Genomic DNA, 27,071 nt, shown 5'->3' on the forward strand with positions numbered 1-27,071 from the left:
GCGTTATATGGTCGAGAGAGTTGGAGCCGAATATGCATCTATAGTAATACTATTATAATTTGCTCATTATCATCTCGACCTGACCGACAGCATCCAAGGCAGTGCCTAGGATATAGATGTCTGTACAAGAAAATCATCTTCAAGTAACATAAAGATAATAAAAGGATTTCGCGATATCGTATAAAATGTAAAGTATTTCCAATATACATTTTGCGAATGAATCTACAAGGTGGATTTTCTGTTATTCTGTGATTATCATCAACGTTCATGGGGTTCGAGAGATGTTCTTTAAAATCTACGTTAAATACAGTGCTATATTATTAGTAGCAATAAAATCAAGTTTTCTCTATTCGCCATTTTGAAGGAGCATTTTGGAATTTTATCGTTATATAAATGCCGGGAGTTTTGAGTCGAACAATGGTGGTAAAAATTGGAGATTATAATCACGCACCTGATGGATAAAGTTAAAAAGAAGAAATGCGCGATTTGAAAATATATCTTTTATCTGGAGTTCAGTCTGGTTTAGTGTATAGTTTCAGGCGACTGAGTCGTTGTATGCTTGTTTGACAAGGATATGGGTATTTATTAAGGAGGAATAGACCTCCTAAACTAAGTAGGTCCGAAAAATAATTTTAGATAGGGATTTCAAGGAATGGCGCGAACAAACAAATGTTGCGCTATTATTCGTCTGAAAGAGGATAATTCCCGGTTTATTTTGCTAGCTTTTTTTATCTTATTTTATTGGTTGATGGGGGCTATAATTTTCCACTTTCTTGAGGCGGACATGGAGCAGGTCGAACGAGCGGAGTATTTAGATGTTCTTAATGGTTTTAAAAGCAAATACATTAATACGAATATTGTAGAAGAAGAGGACTTTGACGAACTGTTAAAAAAGCATGAATATGCAGTTGCAAAGGGTTTAACAGAAGAACACCGGCTAAGATGGGATTTTCCAGGGGCATTTTACTTCGTCGGTACAGTAGTCTCAACTATAGGTAAGCCTAGGATTTTATTTTCAAATAATCATTATGTGTTGACGGTACTAACACCCATTTATTTCAGGTTATTTTAAGTACATCTATTGGACCTGCGCACCAGCACAACGCGTCTATAAATAACATGTTACCCAGCAACGTCAATAATTGTATAAATCAAAACGTATATACATGAGGTATATAAAACCACCCCTTTACGTTTAAGTACCTTTACTTTTTTTTATGCTGGTATTGTTATTGTTATTGTTAAACAAAATCAAATCTGTGACGTCGTTTGTTTGTGGCTATCTCACTTACTATCTACATGTAAATTCAACTGTTAATATTTGGAAAATATATAATCAGTTATTTATCAAACATGACTATATTTTAAATCATGCTCACAGAAGAACTTGAATGTTGAAAAGAACGAAGCAGCTGACGAGTGCCTACAAGAACATTTCCATTTTCCATCAACTTTTCAACGCGCGCGTACAGTATCACTTTCATCAGCATTTTAAAGTGCGCGCGTACAATACAATACCATTTTCATCAACATTTCAACGCGCGCGTACAATACAATAACATTTTCATCAACATTTCAACGCGCGTGTACAAAACAGTACCATTTTCATCAACATTTCAACGCGCGCGTATAAAACATTACCACTTTCACCAGTATTTCAACGCGCGCGTACAAAACAGTACCATTTTCATCAGCATTTGAAGGCGCTTGTCATGTGTTTCTCAAAATTGTAGCAAACAGATTCAAACACGTGGTCTATAAGCCATTGACCATTGACCTACTTACATACATTATGCTTGAGACAACGGTACACGGATTATACCCTAATCTATGATGCTAAATATAAATTTCATAACAGTACATTTGATGACGATAATATTTGATAATTTTTAGAAATTTAGTAAAGAAAGTACTTGCATTTGTCAACTAATTCGTGTCCAATATCTTTATCCGCATTATGTTTTAATTTAGGTTATAGTTTTTTGGGTAAATGACGAAATGAGATTGCAGAGTATTATCTATCAACATATTACAAATAATAAATCAAAAATAATGCATATTTTATATCATATTAAACCCAATGTTTTTACATTATATTTAATTTTAAAATTATGGATATATTGTCATACGCCTGTAATTCGTCAATTTAATTTTTTTTCCAACCCGGCGGAGTTGCCCTTTAACAGCCTTCATATCGCTTTAAGCTACTACTATATGACTCTGAACTTTCGATTATCCTTCTGCAAATCTCATAAAGCAGCAGAGGTTCATTTTACAATAAGAGATTTTCTAGCCCAACGTTATTATTAATATGTCGTTATTTCACATAGCACGGATTCTCAATATCAGAGCAAATATTAACGTTCGAGTATTTATGAAACATATTGGAACAGAATATTAATATTAAGCAAATTATATTGATAACGAAGATTATTATAATAATAGTTAATAAAAACTGGTACTGTATGTAAATATGGACGCAAACAAATTGACGCTAATTATGATAATGATATTGATGACATTAATAATAAAGCCTTGAACACAGTGATAAAGCTTGGTATCCACTAGAATTGTACGCAACGACGTACGTGTGAGACTTGACCAATCACAGCCGCGAGTGATGTCACTTGTAGTTCGTCAATTGCGTTCACACGCGTACGTACTTAAGCCTGGTTTCCTGTCGACGTAAGATTTGGAAATGCTAACGTTTGTTACGATTGTTGCGTTTGTTACGTCTCTTCCGTTAAGTTGAACAAAAATGAACGTCGTTTTGATCGTTCTGAACCGCAGGCTCACGAGCCGATAACGACCCTTACGTAAAGTTGACTTTTTTAACTTCAAGCGCTTACGGTCGTCTTATGATCGTTACGTAAAGTTGAAATTTTTTTCTTACGCTTCCGTGTTTGCTCGATCGATGGTTGCCCATGTCAGGCAATTGTTTTTCAGGTAGGCAGCCTAGGCTTAGAAAGGCATACATGCTGTGTGGCATATACTGTACATAGGCCTACTAGCTACATAAAACATGCCTAGGCCTACATCATAACCACTACTATTTTACTGTAATATAGGCAAGAGGCCTGTACTAAAAATGTCCTAGACCGTAGCCTAGGCCTACTTTAGTAATACTAGGCCTAGGCCTAGGCTAGCCTACTACTAAAAGCCTTTTCTTAGGCCTACCTACTATAGCCTAGGCCCCTAGTACTTAGTAGTAGTAGGCCTCCTATACTAGCCTACTAGGTTAGGCCCTACAAGTACTAGGCCTAGGCCAATTAAGTGGACCACCATCTGTAGGCCTAGGCTAGCTTTGAAATTAGGCATAAATCTCTCATTTTTTTTAGTGTGACTTTATTTTATATGATAGGCCAAATTTAAAAAAAAAAACATTTTAAAATTTTAATGTATTGAATCTACACATGTGACACTCTACACAATAATTCCAACTTCTAAACTGCAACAAAAATGATCTACAGTGAAACTTCTCTTTTACATGCCCTTTGGTTGGAATGTGTTTAAAAACTAAATCTTTGTAACTAAAAATGTTATCTATACTGTACACATAACTATAACAGTAGGTCAGCTGCTTAACAGGAAAATTCTATAAAATTAAAATTTGTAGTCATTAACTTAAGAAAAACAAGTGAAAAACACTTTAAATATGTTTAATTATTTTTCTTCGATTTAAAATAATTATTGAAAAGCTTCAACACACTAGTTTTAAAATTTTAAATATTTTTACAGAGCAAATTTTAAACACAAAATGAGGCCTATAATGATTCCAAAGTAAATACTGCCCAGTACATAGGAAATATCACACTTATTTATTATTAACATTTTTACATGTGAACAGAAAGTCTGCTTCTAGTACCACTGAAAATTAAACAAAACATTGATATTAACATTGATAATGTATCAACATTAAAAGTGTATGTGTTGCATTTACAAATTGTTTTGCTTTATTAAATAGATATACAAGAATGACACCAGAAAGATTGAATCAACTTGTGTCCTTAATTCAGCCCCATCTGAAAGAGAGAAATTACAGTACAGTGTACCACAGTTTCAGAGTTTAAAAATATGTTTATAGTTTTAGTATTTCAACTTTTTAGATTTATTTAAAGGTTTAATTTCCTGTATCATATATATTGTGTGACACAGTGTATGCAAAGAAAGTTACTGTAGGGCCTATATCACTTAAGGTAATCAGTAAAAGTGTTTGTGTTTGCTTTTTAAAAATGTATTTAGTTAATAAAGTAAGTAATTAGTATTTAGTTAAAGGTTTGATTTTCGGTATTGTATATTCTGTATGCCATGGTGTATGCATCTATTATTTTTGAGAATTTATATAAATGGCCTAATCCATAAAATAGTATTGTGCAGAATGTATTTGTAAATAAATTTATTTAACAAGTATTTACTGTATGCTTCTTATTATTAAGTGTGGAGGGATATTGAATGGAAATATTATTTAATAACTTTATTAGTATTATTATTACTATTATTATTATTATTAATTGTTATTAAATATCTTACCGTACCTTCTGTATATTTAATATTACATCTACTGCATCAGAGTCTAATAGCATGCTTCTTATAACAACACAAACAACAAAAACATTGATTAGAAAAACTCAGATGGAGCAAATAGTGCCGGTTTAAATTGTTTAAAAACATCGAATCATTTCTCCTAATAAAAGAATAGTTAATGAACTTAATTACCGGAATGAGAATGTGTCAATAAAATAAAGAAAAGTGTGAATAGAAAGAACTTTAATATAATTGTACGTTTTTAATATAGGGCTAATTTTTATCCTTTTTTGGTAAAGAGGTGTTGTAAAAAAGCTGCTTTTATTAATGAAATTCGTATTTTCGTATCTATTAAAAATAGGCCTATCCTTTTCCATTGTATATCTTGCGCTTACGACTCTTACGCTTACGTAAAGTTGACTCCAAGTCAACTTTACGTAAGAATCGTTAATAACGCAACGCAAGTGATCGCAAGCAATAAAATCCCGGTTTCCTGTTAATTCGCGATAAATCGACGTATCAGACGGAGATTCGATACCCCGGTTTCCTGTCGATCGTCTATTTTTCTTGCGTTTACGTCGATTTCACCAAAATATTGTCGTAAGCGGTTTCCTGTCAAATGTTGGTTTCTTACGTAAAATCGACGTAACAATCGTAACTGACGTTAGAAAAACTGCCTCTTACGTCGACAGGAAACCAGCCTTTACTTACGCCGTTACGTCACAAGTGTTGTGTTGTTGCTGATGATAGCGATGATAAGGATAAAGGATGATGAATGTTGGTGTTGATATGATAATGATTTTAATAATAATAAATAGACTGTAGGCTTACTAATTGTGACGGGCTTGACAAGGGTTATACATGCTATAACATTAAAATATTGTACCATGCATGATTAAACACATATATTTTATCTAATTTTATCTCTGTCGTTGAAATAGGGAGTCATCGATCACGTTGTAATAAACACATTCCTTATTAAATATTTAATCAGCATGTACGAGAATAATATTACCATATACCAATAATATTAAATTTATATCACCTGCTAATATATAGCTTATTGGTTACTCTACCGTTGACAATAGAACCTTCCTAATTCATCTGACTTGATCAAAATTAAACACGACTAATATATTTTATAATATATCGATCTTTGCCCTATAGAATATTATACAATTCTTATTTCGACGGTACTTCATCCCATGATGTTTAAAGCAAACAAAGGCCCGTCAGCGATGGCTTTTGTTAGTCGGGCTCTTTGCAAACAAACCGTCGCGTGGCAACGGTTGTAATTAACACAGCGCTGGCGTTCCATAGTGGACAGTGCCCGATGGTTAAATATCGACGTATTATACCGTTCGGTATATTTACTAAGAAGGATATGCTTGCTTTCGGCAAAAATCAACCACCGTAGGCCTAATTACAATAATTACATATACACGACTCTACGCTGTATGTCTTTCAGTTCAATGCGTAAAGAAATTAAACAAATTGTTGTAAACATGGTTTATTTTTACATGCTCGACGACGATTTCGTCGTGAGAGCTTAATTTATGTGGCATCCGTGAAGCATGCTTAATAATATATGCTTTAAAACATGGAGGTGATCACGTGTTTCAATTTCTAGTCGATATTATCCGATTGATGACCGGATCTGTTCTCGAATAAAAAACGGTTATTAATGTTATAAATGTTAAACAAAATCTCTTTCTTGTTGATACAATTATTGAGTGGTGTGTTATTTGTTATGTTATATTTTTGTAAACGTAATGCTTTAAACAAAATTTTTTTTTCACAAAGTAGTAAACCAATACATACATACAATAATATCATATAATTATATACAGGATGAAGTTTAATGTTAGGATGTCTGCATATCAAGCGGACGACTCCGGGTTCGAATCTTTCGACTTTACTCATCGTTCAAAATTTATTTCTAGCCTTTTATCAGTCTATCAAATATATTATTATTATTTTATATCTAATCAGTGTAATATCAAAAGTAATATTTTGAACGATAAAACATAAATAATCGTCTTCGCTCATTCATCATAAACGCGAATTCTTTGTTTTATTGTAGTACATTTAAGATTTTTCTTAAAAACATGAATAATGAAGATTGATAAAATCAGACGTTGAATAGGTCATTTCACAGACAAAATAAACGTTTAAATTTATAAAAAAAAAATATTGTCTGGCGGACTATGGACTTCCAATTGGCAGTTTGTTTGCTTTCAATTTTGCAGGTATTTTTTTCAGGTAAATCAATTTTTTTTCAATCCAATTTTTGGTTAAAGTGAATAACTATTAAAACGGCCTATCCAGCAATTTTTTTTTTACAAATTATTTTTCAAGGAAAATCATTTTTTTTTTCGATCTAATTTTTTGTTAAAGTGAATAACTATTAAAACGGCCCAGTATTCAGCAACATTTTTTTTTTACAAATTATTTTTCAAGGAGACAAAATTATAATAACTTCATATCATTTCGTATACAAAATCTGATCAATTTGTAATTAGTGGCTGTCATTCATCATGATTCGCGTTTCTTTATGGTATTGTTATTGGAGATAGTCGGCGTTCCGTATTGATTACATTAGCCCAAGAGATTATTGGCCAATAGGCGTCTAGTCTACTGCACCATCTGCAATCTTCGTGTTCAGTAAAAACAACTGTATAACCATGTTTCCTATCTGAAATATTTTACTATGACGATAATTACTCTGTAAAATATAAACAAAATCCCATTTTATTTACGGTCCTTGTCTTTCACACGATGCGCTGTTTTTTTTATATAGATAGATATATATATAGTGAAATGGTGCCTGATGGTTAATGATGATTCGGTTTACATACAGGATAATTACATGTAAAATATATAAACAAAATCCTATTATATTTACGTCTTTGTGTTTCATGTTGGCGTTTTTGAAAATATTATAATTAGTTGGCGTTTCATAGTGAAAAGGCATGCCCAATAGTAATAATAGTGATTGCTTTTAATATGCTAATTACTCAGTAAAATCATGGAGTAAATATATGTTTCCTCCATAGTAACATATAATATAAATCCTATTCCGTCCTTGTTGGTGCTTTTTATAGGCCTTAGTTGGCGTTTTAAAATGTTGTCGGATAAATAATTTCGTTTTATGCATGATAAATAATTACAAACAAAACCACATATTATTTACGTCTTTTACGTGTTTTATAATGGTGTTTTTTTGATAGATTAGTTGGCGTTTCATAGTGAATTTAATTCCGTTAAGGCATAAAACAAATAATTCAAAATCAGTTCACATTTATTTACTCATCCTTTATAAATATAGTTTCATAGCATAAATGATGGCAAGGATCCTGCATAGAGAAGTTTACACTTCTGTTTTCGCAGGACCCTTTTGCAAGCGATTTTTATTACTATATTATTAAGATATAAATAAGATTCTATTTTATTTACGTCTTTTTCTTTCATGTGCTTTTTAGATTAGTTGGCGTTCCATAGTTAAATAACGTTAAGCCTACAGTAATACAAATACAAGCGATGTTGAATCTCTACATTACAACCACACTTTGATCCACATTGTTCCTATTGCTCCTTCTTCAGGCCTAGATAGTTTTTATCCTAAGTCTTCGGTAAAAATAATATTTTCACCAATCAATCAAATCAATCAAATCAATAACATTAGTGAAATCGTCTTCATCGAATCAGGCCCATATTGTAATATCTTTATTTCAGATACAAACAGATACCGCGGTAATTCATAAAAGCTTGGCCACAAAAAAAACAAGTTGGGTAGGGCATTTCCTTATGGATTCAACAGAAACCAACATACCACTGGCATTATATAGTTGTTTGGTTTATGTAACAACATCCTGATTGAACTATTACTTATGTATCATGTGGACGCGACTCTATAGTTCACTATGTCGGTCGGTCGGTCTGTCTGTCGGTCCGGTATCACTATGCGTTTTAGCACGCGACTTATGGCTGTTGGCCTTGTTTCTTTATGTTGTTGTTTTTGAATTTTTATTTTGAGAGATTTACAACTACAGAAATTGCCATGCCAGATTCTAAATGAATCGAATTGAATTGAATTGAATTGAATTGCATTGTACAAAAACAAGGCCAACAGCCATTAAGTCGCGTGCTATGCATAGTGATACCGGACCGACAGACAGACCGACCGACCGACATAGTGAACTATAGAGTTGCGTCCACGCGACTAAAAAAACCGGTAACATTCGGACGATCTATGATTTAAATGTAGGCCTATCAAAAGAGAATTCCTATTTCGTTGAAAAGTAATATTTTATCTAAATAATAAATTTAGGCCTATTTATTTATGTTATCAGATATAATATAAGACGGTACAAAACTTTTCATGAATTAAGATGATATTAATTGGTTATATCCTATTATTAAACGTTAATTCTATTTTTTTTTGGTCTATAATAGGCATCTATAACTTTATCACTAGGCTAACATAAACCCATCACTGTTGACCTATCCTATATGCATATACGCCTACTGTTGGCCTAAGTTTTAACGGCCGATTTTCTACGGTATCTCAACATTACATATGAATTACATATGGCGTCTATGTTAAGTTAGGTTAGACGATTGGCATAGCATGTGAAAATGCATTACACAATTTGCCTGTACTGAAGACAATTACAGAATCGTCTAATATTAGAATATTAGGCTATAAGTATAAACCATGCACAATTTGTTTAAACATCATGTTTAGTACAGACCTACCATTGTATATGACCTCGACTTAAAATTAGAAAGTGACGACTTAACATTAAGAAAGTCACTTAAAAAAATTGACTAAATATAATTCCTTCTTACAATGATTGAATTCATTGTATAATTTAAATCTAATAAATGTAATATTTATTAAATTACTGATTCAATTGTGCATTCTTCCAAAATTACAAAAAGATCGATTTATTAAATTACAATAATAATCCAATCTTGTTAGAAGCATGAGTGATATGGCGTTTTCGTCAATCTAATATCTGACTTTTCTGGCGGCGTTAAAAGCCTTTGATCGCGCAATAATATGACGTCATTTATGAATATTCATATAATTAAAAGTGTCATCCGATGTTTTAATTTTTTTTCAGTATAGCATTTATTTCGTCAAAAAAGACACTATAAAAACATGATTAACTTATCAATTATCATTGCTTGTCTTAACAATTCTTTTTGTAATCACTAATCTATCACTTTTGGTTGAAAAATAAAGTTCTAAATATCTATTATTATGAAAAAATATCCATATTTGGACATAAATATAATTATAATAATAACAATTACATGTTTTACTAAATAGTATTTATAAGATAACTATATCAATTACCTTATATCCTTATCTATTCTACTGTATTATATTTCTATGAGTCTTAATTGAAAAAAATCTCTAAATCTAAGGGTTAACACCTACACTGAAATTGTATATGTAATATCTTAATACGATACTAGACAGTGTAAAGCCGGTCTGTAATAATCTCAGTTTTTATGCACGCGGATATAAATCCCTTCAACTCATAAATTATACGGTATATAAATGAAATCTACAAAGGCTAACCGTTCCATTACGCTTCGGTATGACGCGCCAAGTGTGCATTTATACGGGAAAACTATCTCGGTTATTTTCTCTATTAAAACTATACGATAGTCCTGTTAATTAAAAAATTAATCTATATTTTAAAATATTACTATTTAAAAATAGTATAAAGCTCTGTCTACACTATCAAACTAATTTGACAAAAAAAAAAGGTGATGTGCCCAATGGTAGCGATATGACATCATCATGTCCATATATAAAGGCCTACATTGTTTTGTCACATAAAGTTTGATAGTGAAAACAGAATTTTAAATAGCTTTATTTCAAAATAAATGACAACACTTGGCGCTCCATATTTTCCCATTATCTATTCGTATATGCATACGGTACCAGACAGAATGTATAATGTCGGTGAAGAATTTAATATATATTATTTAATATGGGGAGATTTCAAATGGTTGTATTATTATAATATACGACAAATAATTTGGTCAATATTGTAGCCAAGATATGTTTGTGTTTTTAATGTATTGATAATTATATGATGGATGAGGAGGCAACAAACAAACAATCTAATAAAGTTGACGATGGTTAATTATATGCTAATTATATGCTAATAATATGTGCAGATAATACTATAATAAAGCAACACTATTATATAAGCCCTGGTGAAAGAAAGTGTTTTCCGAAAGCTATATACCACTTTGTTTTAGCCATTTTACTTTATCGTTTTGACTTAGCTTTTTGATTATTTTATTTGTCATTATTGAGACCCAAACACTGATATGTCATTTTTTTAAAGTAATTGTGCCTTTAGATTAATATTATAATGATCGGTATGACGTAATGATAACGTGAAGATGATAGTGAAAATACAACATTTATTAACTCTTTCTCATTTTTATTATTATAAGAAATTAGTGCGTAATCAATATTTAATGGTTGTTATCGGTCCCAGTGGTATATCCAGTGGTTGTTGCTACATTTATATCTCTGATCTCCTATAATGTGCTTTGTGAATTCATCGGCCACTAAACTCGTAAATACACCATCAATCAGCATATAGGCCCATGCTGACATGTGCTAGAAATAGGCTGGCCAAGAACACGCCATATGGTACGGACTAGCCTACACGCTATAAATTACATTTATGGTCACAAATATCAATATTTATATTTGTATAATAATGTACTAGGCTATACGTGTACGAGTTATTTTAAAACTAGGTTAGTGCCATTATGTAGCCTAGACAATGTGTAGGTCTATCTATCTGTATGTGGACTATATCGTATATTATATTACTTTGGTTTTTTTTAATGATTTTTTGATATTTTTTATTTTTTGGCAGCCCACCACAAGTTTACACTTTCTGGGGTTCGCCTCTCTTATTTAAAATTGTTTTTTTACAAACACTGTTAATAGAAAAGAAAAGAGAAATAAATGTTCTGAAATAAAATAAAAATCGGTACCCTGAAAGAGGCCCTGGAAAAGCAGTTATATACTCCGGTGCTAAAACTAAAGATAAAAGACACGCCGAGTATCTAGGCCTAAATATCGTTTTACATCGGGTCGATGAATCTCGGTCATACACGAGGTAGTCCGATTTGAGACATTTTTTCCTGTAAACTGTTTAGACGGATTTGAACCATATCGCTTAGCATCGAACCAAAACGTTTGAAATTAAATCATAGAGTCTGAGAACTGAATGATAACGTTTAGAATAAGCAGTCAGAATTATGAGTTAATTGAATTAGTTTTAGTGTGTAAGATTGACTCATGCATTTAGAATTTACCCATAGCGTTTAGAATTTACCCATAGCGATTAGAATTTACCCATAGCGATTAGAATTTACCCATAGCGATTAGAATTTACCCATAGCGTTTAGAATTTACCCATAGCGTTTAGAATTTACCCATAGCATTTAGAATTTACCCATATCGTTTAGAATTTACCCATAGCATTTAGAATTTACCCATAGCAATTAAAATTTACCCATAGCGTTTAGAATTTATCCATAGCGTTTAGAATTTACCCATAGCGCTTAGAATTTATCCATAGCATTTAGAATTTACCCATAGCGATTAGAATTTACCCATAGCGTTTAGAATTTAACCATAGCGTTTAGAATTTACCCATAGCGTTTAGAATTTACCCATAGCATTTAGAATTTAACCATAGCGTTTAGAATTTACCCATAGCGTTTAGAATTTAACCATAGCGTTTAGAATTTACTCATAGCGTTTAGAATTTACCCATAGCGTTTAGAATTTACTCATAGCGTTTAAAATTGACCCGGGCGTCTAAAATTGACCCATAGCGTTTGGAATTAAAAGAATAAACTTTTTAACAGTAAGTAAGTAAGTATACAAAAAATGTTCTTATATTTAAGTACCAAAATGCTTTAAAAATTGGCTTAAGTAGAATATGTTTACAAATGTATATATTACATTATACTATTATACAGATGTGATTTGACATTTGAATAATAAATAAAGACCATCTTAATAATTAACAATTGAATTATCATCACTATTTTTGTAGGTCAAATATAACATTAAAATGATTAATTGATTACGATCAAAACACATTTAACACTATGGGGAAAAGGGTTCCATGATTTGTGACTCGATGGAGATTGTCGTAAAATGTCGACTGCCGCTGTGCACAGATAACGAATTCCGGTGGGCGGTTCTTCTACAAATATCTCATGGGTTAAATTAATCATGTGGGAACTAAATGACGTCACAAATGCATACGGTTACCATGGTAATAATTCAAGTGCTGCACGGATATGAAATTGTGAATAGCGAGGAGACAAACGATGATAGTTGATAAGAAGAAACAATATTGGCGGAATATTGTTATCTAATAAGGGAAGTGAGAGACGAAGAAGATACTTATAATTATTTTATTATTAATAATTTAGTTGTGTTTTTTTACGTACGCGTAGCTTATTGCTTCCGGCGCTCGCGCGTTCTTCGCGTTGTGGTTGTCATCCTCACTATCACCGCCACATATATGATCTTTTTCGTCTTTTTTGTTCTTATAATTCACAACTAATCTTATAATCATAAAAAATATTAAAATGTAGGCTTATCACTATAGTATGTGCGAATAGAAGCTTTTTTCGGTAACGTAGTGTTTGTCTGTCTGCCTGTTCGACTCGACAGTGGAAATAAGCAGAATTGAGGATGAATAAGCTTTCCGTGGACGGCCCATGTCCGTCTAGAGACCCAACGCAAGCACGTATAAGCACAGCGCATGCGATTTGACCAATGACAAGCCACTGTTCGGATAATCCATCGTTTGTGATTGGCCAGTCCATGTTGCGTTGCGTCTTAGTAGGAAACCAAGCATTAAATACGCATGCTATTTAGTATTATCGAAATTTGAAACAAAAAATCGAATGTGCACCGTAATTAAATAGGTCTAAGACTTAATAACGGTAAGTTTATAATGCTTTATAAAACTCCATCATATTAAAAATGAAATTTATTGCTTTTTCATCTCAATAATACTGAAGTATCCGTAGGACGTTAATCGATGTTTATTTGCAGTTTCTATAGTAACCAAGTCATAAAAATCAACATCATGTTATAATAGACAAGGTTATTACAGACATAATTCCAGCTCTAAAAATATGTAAATTACAATGTAGCCTATTGTTGATATTCATGGTTTGGCTTATTACATAACGCATTTTAAAATGTAATACTAAGTGGATACGGCTATTGTTATGCTAACAAACCGTTGTTCATTAGTCCATAGCACATATGTCATTCAATAGTTAACCTGTGACATCGCGAAAGAGATACACGACGTCTACACATACGCGCGTCGTTCGTATCGAGACGCGTATATTTGTCGGCGTTCAAAGAAAATGAACAATTACGTACGCGCGCCGTTCGTATTGAGACGCGCATATTTGTCGGCGTTCAAAGGACAATTACGTAATGTAACATGTATATAATGGTTTGCTTGACATTAAGTTTGCATGGACGTGTATTAGGTAATTTAATGGTTAATTCAAGATAAATTTTCATTGATTATATCTACATTCAGTTACTTTTGATTAAAATATATACCTGGCATTTTAAGAACCATAAAAACATATTTGTATTTTTAAAGTTTTATACCATTTTAATTTCTATTTCTTGTGTATTGCTTGTAATCTTGTTGTTATTGAAATTGAATTGAATGAATAAATGAATATAATAGCAATATGATAATACACATCAACAAGAATATGAACATGACACCCACTCTAGTGACACGACCTTGACCGTATGGTATATACTGTATTTATATGAAAGTTAATTATGATTCAGTATAAATAATTGGATTGTTTGGTCATTCAATCTCTGTAAAATGTGGCTACTAATGAAGTTAATGACGGTGACGTTGCTTGATGATGATGATGATGATGATAATATTAACAATAATAATGATGATGATGATAATATTAATGATAAAAGCCAATAATGATGATGATAATGATGATTATGGTTAAAGTCAATGATGATAATGATCATGATGATGATGATGAAAGTCAATGATGACGATAATGATGATAATGGTTATGATAAAAGGCAATGATGAAAATGATGATGATTATGATAATTATGATAAAAGCCAATGATGAAGATGATGATGATGATTATGATAAAAGCTAATGATGATGATAATGATGATGATAAAAGCCAATGATGAAGATGATGATGATGATTATGATAAAAGCTAATGATGATGATAATGATGATAAAAGCCAATGATGAAGATGATGATTATGATAAAAGCCAATGATGAAGAAGATGATGATGATGCTAATAATGATGATGATGACGATAAAAGCCAATGATGAAGATGATGATGATGCTAATGATGATTATGATAAAAGCCACTGATGAAGATGATGATGATGCTAATGATGATTATGATAAAAGCCACTGATGAAGATGATGATGATGCTAATGATGAAGAAGATGATAAAAGCCAATGATGATGATGATGATGATAAAAGCAAATGATAATGATGATGATTATGATAAAGCCAATGATGAACATGATGATAATATATGATGAAATTGAAAATTATGACGATTGTTATATAGATGACGACGCTGAAACTGGAGGCTGTGACGTATGATGGTGATAAGGAGTATATGATAATATAGACAAGAAACAGTAATGCAACAAATTCAAAATTCAATATTATATACGTTTTAAAGAACAACCTAATCCACGTCATTTCTTTGAACTCGTATACTCTAATAATAATTTACATTTATAACCAATAAACTAACGGTTGTAACGTTCGTAGAGTCCTCTCCTCCCATAAACACGTTGTAATTTCTATTCCCAACGGAACAATAACTCGCGTCGTCGTCTACGCCTGCCTAATCATTACTTTCGACATCATTGTAATGTTCATTTATTACACAGACCTACATAATGTTGAATAATTGATAACGCAATTGGATGTGAAGGTATAATGTTTCTCCAAGTCTTTTGTCCATGTTTTCACAATTTTAAAACGTTTACTTGTCATTGGAATATGGGCCGGAAAGCGTCAGAAATGAGAAAAACGCGTTAATGCTTTGTTCTTCTTACGGTTTACACACTAAATTCACGATTCAGTTCATATTATATATTTATTACTTAAGGTTAAATATTAACATAAGTACTGTAACACCATCTTTTGTCCATGTTTTCATGATGTTTTTAAACGTTTACTTGTCATTGGAATAATGGGCCGGAAAGCGTCAGAAATGAGAAAAATGCGTTTATGCTTTGTTATTCTTGTTTAGGCCTACACACTATATTCATGATTCAATTCATATTATATATTTATTACTTAAGGTTTTAAATATTAAAATAAATCCTGTAAAACCACTTCGCCGCTGTAGAAATATAATTGAAGTATTAATGTCAAGGCTTATATTTTATAATAAACAGACGGTATATAAATTAAAAATCTGGAACCCGGAGTCCCCCTTTAAGTTTAAAAATACGTAATATAGGCCTATGGTCAATAATATCAACAACTTGCAATACAATCATTGATTCCGTGTTTATCTAGCTTATTTTCTTCATGTGTTATGTTCTCGAATGATATATAATCGTATTCTGTACCATTTTATGTCTTGTATAATCAAATATAATATTAAGCTATGATAATGCGTATATTAAAGATCATATACCGTAACCTGCCGTAATTGTTGGCTGCGCGTGTTAGTGCGCCCTCAAAAGAGTTACGTCACACTAAAGCAAAATGTAGCCTAGAGTTGGCCTAACATCAAAAGAAAGTGTATATTTAACTATTTATCATCTTTCGTTATCGTCCGTTGGACTCCGTGTAAACGGGCCTTTAGGAATGATATCGTATACGTAATCAGACCATGAAGAAATATAAATATGAAATTATTATTATAAGTATGATGATGATAACAATAACGTCTAATTGTGTTTCTATGAATGTGTTTTCCATTATAAAACATTTACCGAATAATTATATATTTTTTTTACACTGAACCGTCAGGCCTACCTCTCATAGCCTACTTATACGTTACTATGCCGTGACATAATTACATCGTGACCTAAATACTCCACATTTTATAAGTATTGCGCGCACTCATTACAACATCTTGAACGATTAAGTGAATATTAATGGTATATGTCAGACGTGCTCAACGTTTGGTATATGATACATGTTGAATAAATGTAAATTGCGTGACAGGAAGGTGGGGGAAGGGGGTGATTTGGTCTTGTATTACTATCTACTTTGTGAGTGAGTGGCCGAGCGGTTAAGACAGTGGAACCGTAATTACGTAGCCATAACATCGGCAGGGGTTCGAGGCTCACTCACTCCATGGTTCTGATGGTAGAACGAGTTTTCTCGGATAAGGACTATAAACCGTAGGTCCAGTGTACACAACTAGCTCGTGTGCACTTTAAAGAACCTAGTATATCTTTCGAGACGAGTAGGGGGTTACCCCGGTGTATTAGTACATCACAGCCACTGATCACCAACTCGGCCCTCTGGGAGACCAGTCTTTGACTAAAGAGGTTAACCAGGATAAATAAAATATTTCAATTCAAAATTCAATTCAATACTCTACGCTTTGCTTATTAATCATAGGCACATTAATTCTACCCATGTTAATACTACTGTACCGTAAAGCTCTGTCTATACTATCAAACTTTATGTGGCAACAAAAAATGTGATGTGCCCATATATGGACATGATGATGGCATATCACTGCCATATTTAGGCACATCACACTGTTTTTGTCAAAATAGTTTGATAGTGTAGACAGAGCTTAACATTGAAGACACAATCAATCGTATAGGCCTATGCTCGTGCGATAGGGTGAAGGGTAGACCAAAAAAATAAAAATGAATGAAAATGAATGAAAATGAATTGATATGAATATTAATAAATGAATATGAATACTAATGAAAATGAATGAATATTAATGAATGAATATTAATGAATGAATATGAATGAATAAAAATGAATGAAAATGAATGAATATAATGAAAATGAATGAATATGAATGAAAATGAATGAATGAAAATGAATGAATAAGAATATTAATGAATGAATATTAATGAATGAATATGAATGAAAACGAATATTAATGAATGAATGTGACTTAATATGAATATTAATGAATGAGTGAAAATGAATGAATATGAATATTAATGAATGATTATGAATATTAATGAATGAATATGAATATTAGTATTAATGAATGAATATGAATGAATGAATGAAAATGAATGAATATGAATATTAATGAAATAATATGAATGAATATGAATATTAATGAATGAATATGAATGATTAATATGAATGAAAATGAATGAATCTGAATGAATGATGGAATAATATGAATGAACGCTGACGACGAAGATTTTGATTTTGATAGACATGAAATGATTATTTGGGTCAAGATAATGATAAAAGTATTTTGAAAGGTAATAACGTGTACTAATACCGAACATGCTCTTTCTTTCTACAAATATATTAGTTTAATCATATCGATCAATTTCTCGTCCGTTCCTCAAGCTCCCTCGGCATTGTCTGTCTTTCTTGACACCATAAATCGTCATAATGGTTTAGACCAAATTGAATAATCATACGCGTTCACACTATATCGAAACCAAAACATGTTTGTTTAATTTAGCGTTACCGATAAGCAAGAGTTGACACTATGATATTTCGAGTTTGGTGAAGAAACGGTCAACAGACTGTCTTGTGTTATTTATCTGATTTTGTGTTACCAAAATGAGAATTTAAATGTGTTCAAATACACAGATTGAACAGATCGCGTGTACCGGTTTTCCGATTCTCGTTATGTTCTTTTATCGGATTAATGATTTTCATTTTCTCAATTACTAAAGCTTAGTTTCCACTAGGACGCAACGCAAGGACGTAAGCGCATCGCAAGTAATTGACCAATCACGACTGTCGAATGTGATTGGTTAACTCACTTGCGTTGAGCCGACGTCTGCGTTGCGTCCGAGTAGGAATTAGGCTTGGTTCTCACTACTAGGACGCAACGCAAGGACGTAAACGCAACGTAAGCGAGTTGCCCAATCACAAGCTTTGGATTATTCGAACTTTCGCTTGTCATTGGTCAACACGCTTGCGTTGCGTTACATCCTTGCGTTTGTCTCCAGTGCTTTGGTAAGCGCAACAGAGCAACGCTGCTTAGATTATCTTTGCATAAAGTCAATCTACGCTATGATAATACCGGATCGCATCAACGACAACGCAGAATTTTAAAATGGGGCTATTCACAGAAGCTATCACAACGCTGATTGCCTCTGCTGCTCTGTGATTTTTGACGTCGAGTGTGTCGTGATCGAAAGGTCCGTCGTAATGTTTACACACGTGTGGTTAAGCTTATTAGCGCTTCACTGGTCCGGGTCGTGTTTTACACAATGTTTAGACACTTTCAAAATGTTATTATAAACGTAAATGAGACGTAAATAATCCCCATAATCTCGTTCCATAATTGGCATTAAATCCCAATACTGTGAATTTTACACGTTAATTAACAAATTCGTGATATCCTGTTCGTGGTATCATGATGAGATATTTAGAAAACACATGACTGGTTTTTTTTTAATGCTTTATCTTTTCAAAATCGTATATCTGCCTCAAAGACGGTTCGCGAATGTAATAAAATTTTACGACTTATTTTAATACGATGTTTATTCAACATTAAACGTAAAAGCAGCAGGTTTCCGTAACAGTTTAATAGATGTATGTGAAGGACCATTCAAACAGTGTCATAGGAAAATTATGTATACACTGCCATATATGTATCACATGTGATGCCTGTATCATAGGTAATAAATGTATGTGAATGAGCATTCAAACAGTGCGTTTTATTCATATTACTGTTTATCAATTGTCTATAATAATCTTTCCAGTATCATAGGAAAAGTATGTATACACTGTCATATATGTATCACATGTGATGCCTGTATCATAGGTCATAAGCTTCACTCATCCCTAACATAACAGAGGCGCCAGATGTAATACATTTTTATTCACCATTTAAAATACATTTGAGATGTATGAATTTTTAATTCTGTATGTATTCGCCACTAGTTATTTGTGACGTCATCATTAATATCAATCGCTATCAGTCTTCTGGAAACAATTTATTCGGATTTCAATTAAAAGAGTGAAATCCACTTTTTAGAGTGACTTGCACTCTTTTGAGAAGTGTGCTTAAAGACCACTCTTAAAAGATTGAAATTCACGCTGGCTAACGATTTTCATTCTTCAATGAGTGAACTGTTTTAACCAGTCTTTAAAATTGGAAATTCACTCTTTTAGAGTGAAAACAGTTTCACTATAAATATAGCGAGTGACATTTTCACTCCTTTAAGAGAGTAATGATAATTAATTTGGAGTTAAATCCTTACTTGTATATATTCAAAACTTCGTCATGCATTTTGTCGAATACAACATCGTGTATGTTATCATCATTATAATTTATAACTATCTAACATTAACATTTTGCTTGATTGTAAGTTGTAACAATAAAACGTTGACAGGCTATTTTTTGAATTACAGAAAATAGCATCTGAGCCGTGAATATTGTACAAGCACATCATAATTGCATGGATAATATTATCGGGTGTAGATACTACTTTCACCGAGTTACACTAATACGATTTATTTTCGGTTCCTTAATCATTCGACATCATTTTGATATCTACGCCCGAGAGAAAATGATTAAATGTGATAACGGTAGAATATTTCATTTCTTTAATAATCTTCGTATTATCTAGATAACATGGGTTATTTTTCATAAATATTTAGATTATGCCTTGTAGCCACGATAATAATAAGTTGCAAGAGGGAATATGTTGAAAAAGAAGGTATTTTGAATTCTTGGGTGATGATGCTGATAATACGGATTGTGTGTGATACATACTGATGATAATGATACTAACAATTATGTTCCTGATGATGATCCTGGTGATGATGATGATGATTATGGTACTGATGATGATGATGATTATGATACTGATGATTATGGTACTGATGATGATGATAATGATGATCCTGATGATGATGATGATTATGGTACTGATGATGATGATGATGATTATGATACTGATGATTATGGTACTGATGATGATCCTGATGATTATGAGCCTGATGATTGTGTGTGATACATACTGATGATAATGATACTGATGATGATGATCTTTATGATTGTTTGTGATAGATAGATAGATATAAAAACTGATGATGATGATTCTGATGATTATGATACTGATATGATCCTGATGTTCGTATATTACATATTAATAATGATGATCCTGATCATTGAGTATGATACATAAAAATAATTACATACTAATAATGATGATCCTGATGATTATGATACTGATGATTGTGACATTGATAATACCGATGTTATACTGATGAATCAAATACTGAAGACAATGATACACTACTATGTAGTACTAATGATTATGATACTGATAATGATACAGATGATATTTGTTTCAATGAAGATAGATATGACAAATTATTATAATACTATTAGTAGATTAAACTGTACTTTAAACACGTATCGATTTTTCAGCAGTACCAGTAATATATGACTGTAAATAACAAAAGTACGCACAGAAATATGAACATAATCCGATGTACTTTAAGCCGTAACTTAATTATCCAAACGGCCTGATTATTATAAGAATAATATTACGCTAGTGTTTGCTAAGTTTTATTTGATTAGAACTTAAACTATTTATATTGTAAATACTGAGTTTGCCCTTAGAAAAAAATGCGTATTACGCCATGATATCTCATTTACATATGGCGGCTACCATGTAAATTCCGGTTTAATGTACCGGTAGTATTAAGCATCCGTTTACAGTATGGACACGCATTTATACTATTCCAAGTATTCGATCATAGCTCCCATTTACACACATTTTAAGTTCCCTGTTATCTACACGAGCAATAACGCTAAATGTTAACGTAATTTAATGCACAATAATAGTAAAGTAACCTAGTACTAAGCAATCGTTCACACATACATTCTGCGTACGGTATTATAGCGACTGATACCAAATCATGTGTCCACACGATGGCAAACGTGTGCGTGTATTATAGCAACTGTTACCAAATCATGTGTCCATACGTACCAAACTTCTGAAAGTCAGTTTCTATTTAATTAATTAAATTTTCTGTATATATACTTATTGTTGGTATTCAACAAACTAAGAAAAGGTTCAACACATTGTAACAGTTACTGGTAGGAATATTTACATTTCTGTTGTTGACAAATACTAGATAGATAAACAGATAAAATTATGCTAATTGATCTCCCTATTTACTTGTTTGTTTCGTACCTGAACGAAGAAACGGGTATATATGTCATTATTATATACTGCAAATATAATACCGTAACAATAATTAAATTTAAAGCTTGAATCCTACCTAACTATGTAGGACCCATGACGTAACGCACCTTAAAGAACTTGACCAATCAGAAGTGAAAGAATGATCCGTCCATTGTGATTGGTCAAATTACTTTGCGCGTATGGTCTTGTGTTACATCATTGTGTTGTGTCCTAGTTTGAACCAAGAATGTCTTGGAAATAATTTTATTTACCCAAAATAATGATTTTATGAGTAAATTCAGAGCGTTTGCGAAACTAGGAATAATAAACCTTTTTATATACTTATTTCTCCTGTTGGATCGACAGAAAAAGAAATGACTCGTAAATCAAGATAATATAATACCCTAGATTAGGCCTAGCTCAAGACTAGTGCTAACCTACAAGTGTATAGCCCATAATAGTCTGATGTGAATTATTTATGTTCCCCGGTTCTCACGAGACTACGAGTGTGTATCGATTCTGAAGAAATCGCCTGCAATTAATAAGACTTAGCACGGTTGATGTGAAGTGGCCTCCTGTCTCATTCCTTTTAATAAGGGTATGGTAATGGCATTATATTGCAGAATTTAATATGAAAATATAATAAACTCTGAATAGAATAATTGGCCTTATTAAATTTATCTTCTGGCATTGTTGTTGTTCTGATTTAGCTGTATTTTCATATTTATTTTGTATTATCCAGCTGTTGCTCACAGTACAGATGTGTTGTTTGGATAATAAGATAAATATGATACAGTAGAACAACCTCTAATAAGGGGACACCTCTGGGTCACAATAAAATCTGTCCCTTATTATGTTGTCCACTGAATGGGGGTTGGGCTTATATGGTTGAAACCTTATATTGCTCATCGTTCGTTGTCATTGAAAGTGTCCTTTTTTGGGGGTTTGGGGGACCTTTGAAGGACTGTCCCAAAAGAGGAGTTTTACAGTATAAAGTTTAACTGAATATAACAAAACCGCCCAGCAACAATACTGAAATTTAAAAAAATGATGCGGGGTGAAATTGGCGAATAAACAACACAGAGAAAGTCGAGAAATAACACAATATATGTAACCTATATAGTCAAATCATATACAAACGGTTAGACTTATAAAAAGAAAAGCGTTCGAGTAAGGAAATTAAAAGCGACGTGAATGTAAAGTTTGCGACAAAAGAAATTCACCGATGGTTAGAAAAGGCAGGATTATAATAAATATAACTTGTTATTTTTTTAATGATATTATTCTCAGAACCATATGTTTACATGAATAATGCAATATTATAATTGTGAATAATAAATGCATAGCAAACAAGACGCATGGCGAGTGATACGAATTACAAATAAGTTTGAACGTGATTAGGGCTTTGTACACACCAAAGCTATATAGTTTTTTGTTTGGTATATTTGAGCATGGTAAATCTGCTGCGTATGACTTAACAACGCGTATGCGTGACGTAACAACGCGTACGCACAGCGCGTGCGTTCAAAGTCGGTTGAAAATTGAACGGCTTTTGCACGCGCGCGCCCCACTTTCCATTTCTGTCGTCACTGATGAAATAAACGCGTCATTGGGACCGTTCATGCTTAATAATCGGGTAAGTTGGTTTTATGTGCAAAGTTATCGTTAACTTTGGTGGGTAGGTACCAACTTATCTGAGGAAATAACTAAAGGCCAATTTACACAGACGAACGGTAACGGTAAGCGGCAGAGTAAACGGTAACGGTAAGTCTGGATGAGTCTCATGAAAAATGTGTGCCGTGCAAAACAAGAATTTCCGAAGCAGCTTTATGTCAAATACAGTTATCTAAGACGTGCTGTTTTTTAAACACAGAGTCAACAGCAGTTTGAATATACTGTGTTCATAGTATTAACTAAAAATAACTTTATAGCCTACACGATTTTCCATTGATCAGGGCAAAGCTAATTAAACTGGCTCATATGTGTATTAAAGTAGCTATCCCAATGCATGACGTCATACACATCTATTTTAATCTGCAATTCGTCCGGGTACACATGTTAAAATTAACAAATCCGTTTCGGTTATGTTAACGCGATGCTATGCGCATGCGTATGCGCGCGCGTATATACACGAATTCAACACTGTGGAATAAATATTATTATAGTCGCTTTAAGATCTCTTGATTCCTACACGAGTGGGACAAATAAAGTAATTCCTAAGAAATCAACGAAATTGGATGAGTATTTTGCACCACGCGAAAGGCTTTGATGAAGCTGTGCGGCGATGAATCGATAATGTAGGCATGATTGTTCAGAGTTTCTCGCGAACATGTCGCCATTGGTTCTTCTGATTTACCCTGTTAAGCACTAATCGAATAAAGCGGATTGCGTTGAATACAAATAACTGCCAAGGCTACCGTAACAGTATACCAATAAAACGACAAACAACAAATTTACCACGAGAAAATTATCTATTCCACCTTGTGTTAGATAATAGTACATTATTTTAACACAAATAAGTATATCTTATCCTTGCCATTTGATTGGTTGGTGTTATATCACGCATCATTTCCAAGAACGTATAACAGTGATATTCAACGCGTATGCATGACGTAACAACGCGTATGCAAAGCGCGCGCGTTCGAAGTCTGTTGAAAATCGAACGGCTTTTGCACGCGAGCCCAAGTTTTTTAAACGCGTATGCGTTCAACGGAGAGCTCATTGGTAAACATGTTTGTGCTACGCGATAGGCCGATGAATATAACGAATGAAAAACCAACCCACAGGGTGGGTGCACCGGTCCGTGTATAATTGCTCCGTTCCGCGACCAAAACTCGCTTTTTTGTGGCCTAGCCTTTGACATCCGATTCCATCTTGAATAAGTAGTGCTCTGATGACCCGAAAACAGAAATAAACAAATTAATAACAGTGATATATTCATTTAGAATAGTAGGTGTGATATTTATCAACTCTAAAATTGATATTTGTTATTGTTTAATCACATCGCCCTAATTTATTTGTCTACCTTTGCACACAAATTTATTTTGTTATTGTATGAATATTTTTCTAATTGGCCTACTGTGATTACATATTTATGGTTTGGTGTGTTCATTCCATAATCATAATGATTTATGAGGAGATTGATGACAAAGATGATAATGACGACAAAAATGTGACTCGACAATACTTGGAAATGATTACCAACCAACCAATGCCAACAATTATTGCGAGCAACTGACCAAACATGGTGCCCTCTTAATAGGAGAGGCCTCTAAATAGGGGAGTCCTCTAAAAGCAGGGTTTCATCAAAATCGTAGTTCCCACTAGGACGCAATGCAGCGACGTATTGACAAGTGGGAACCGACGACGCAACAGTGCAGCAAACATCGCAGGCTTGATTTCACGCAGTCGGGGGAAACACAATGATTGGAAGGGCATTTTCTTACGTTGCGTAGGTTCCGTTACGTTACGCTTAAATATGGGTTGCGTTGTGTTATTGGTAACAGCAGAGAATAGTAAAATCACTCTTTCCTGGTAACAGTTAGTAAGTCACGGGGTATCATGAAAGGACAATTTCACTTATTTCCACTCCGTCCGCGGGTCACGATTTACGTTTTTAGGCCTCTAATTACGTAAGTTCCGGAAAATGTTTACCGTAAACACGTCTGATCGCAATAATGTAGGCCTATTCCGAAGTTAGACTAATATCAATGTCCATCCGTAAAAATAAAATGTATTGTTTCGGACGCATTCTCACGACAAACAGATTTAATTGGAATTATTCAGCAATTGTTTCAAAGTTAATTTACAAATGACATTCTGTTACTAATTATAAAATATCTTCAACAAGCCGTTTAATTTAAATTTAATAATTGTCGTAATTTAAAGTGTAGACTTCGGATGTAATCGACTTCCGTCAATCGATTGGACTTGTGTTCCACGCATGCGCGTATAGTCAAAATTCACTAATCCCAAAACGGTTTAAATAATCACATTTTGATGTTGATTTATTGATGGTTTTATATTTTAAACGATGCATAAATGTTTGTTTCTCTTAGGAATGTGGGTATGTAGAGACATAATGTGCATAACAGTCCAACAATTAGGAAACAGTTACATTTTACAGATATTTTTGTTCCAAACAATCATTAATAAACATTAAGCGAGAATAATAACCAGGTCATGTCACTGCAGACCTGTATCGAACACAAATCTTGAAAAAAAACCAGGAAAGATAATTTTTGTTATCGGTTGTGAATATAGAAAGTGCGTTTAGTTACATAAAACGCATTTACCTAATTTTGTTCCAAACAATAATAACTATACCCTCGCCATTTTGGATGAGCGCATAATAATCCATACACATATCGCGCTTCAAACAACCCATGCAGAATCGACGAGAATCTGATTTGACCTTTGACTTTTTATTTAAGCAAATTAGTCTCAATACCAGTCGTCATGGCAACGTTATTATTGTCACCTTTGAAATTGGTATTTTAAAATTGAGCATTAATCTTGCATATTAATGTTGCTATTTATAGACGTCAGCGACGATGATCATTGCTATGATAATATTACTATTATCACAAGTGTGCATGGTATCATTTTAATGCAACGCATGCGCAGTGAACTTAGTGATTCAAAATGTTCATGCGATGAAATGGATGTGGAAAATTAATTATACAAGGGAGTGTTCTAGCGGATAAAACATCATTATGTAGTCAGTTTTAAATAGAGAAAGTCTTGCAGTATTCAAAAACAATAAACATTATAGCAGATACTGTGGTGAACATCACTTTGTGAACAGTAAACCACTCGTTTAGGACCAGGGAAGGGGTGAAATTACAATTATTAAGTTCACTCTTTCCTGTTTAGGACATACCCTTATCAATTGAACACACCTATTAAAGCGTGGTTCCCACTAGAACGCAACGCAGCGACGTATCGACGCAAAGTTCTGTATTGCGTAATCACAAGTGGGAAACGACGACGCAATAGCGCTGCAAACATCGCAGGTTTGATTTCACGCAGGCGAGGGCAAACACAATTATTAGAAGGGCATTTGCTTACGTTGCGTAGATTGCGTTACGT

General features: G+C 33.0%; 3 protein-coding genes across 3 annotated transcripts in view; all 3 read left to right on the top strand.

Moving 5' to 3' along the window:
• Window positions 1–20,171, top strand: part of LOC144852208 (transcription factor IIIB 90 kDa subunit-like) — an 82,642-nt gene extending 62,471 nt beyond the window's left edge. Inside the window, exon 18 of the transcript XR_013614278.1 lies at window positions 20,157–20,171. The gene's annotated coding sequence lies outside the window, so the exon portion shown is untranslated. The remainder of the gene's footprint in view (window positions 1–20,156) is intronic.
• The window catches only part of LOC144852227 (cell growth regulator with RING finger domain protein 1-like), a 249,540-nt gene that overhangs the window by 176,820 nt on the left and 45,649 nt on the right, over window positions 1–27,071 (top strand). The window lies entirely within an intron of this gene.
• Window positions 3–27,071, top strand: part of LOC144852221 (potassium channel, subfamily K, member 13-like) — a 29,928-nt gene continuing 2,859 nt past the window's right edge. The window contains exon 1 of the mRNA XM_078709985.1: window positions 3–995. Coding sequence (XP_078566111.1) covers window positions 653–995 — 343 coding nt within the window. The 5' untranslated portion in view covers window positions 3–652. The remainder of the gene's footprint in view (window positions 996–27,071) is intronic.

This window comes from Antedon bifida, chromosome 9 (assembly GCF_963402885.1).
Source record: "Antedon bifida chromosome 9, ecAntBifi1.1, whole genome shotgun sequence".
NCBI classification, from domain to species: domain Eukaryota; kingdom Metazoa; phylum Echinodermata; class Crinoidea; order Comatulida; family Antedonidae; genus Antedon; species Antedon bifida.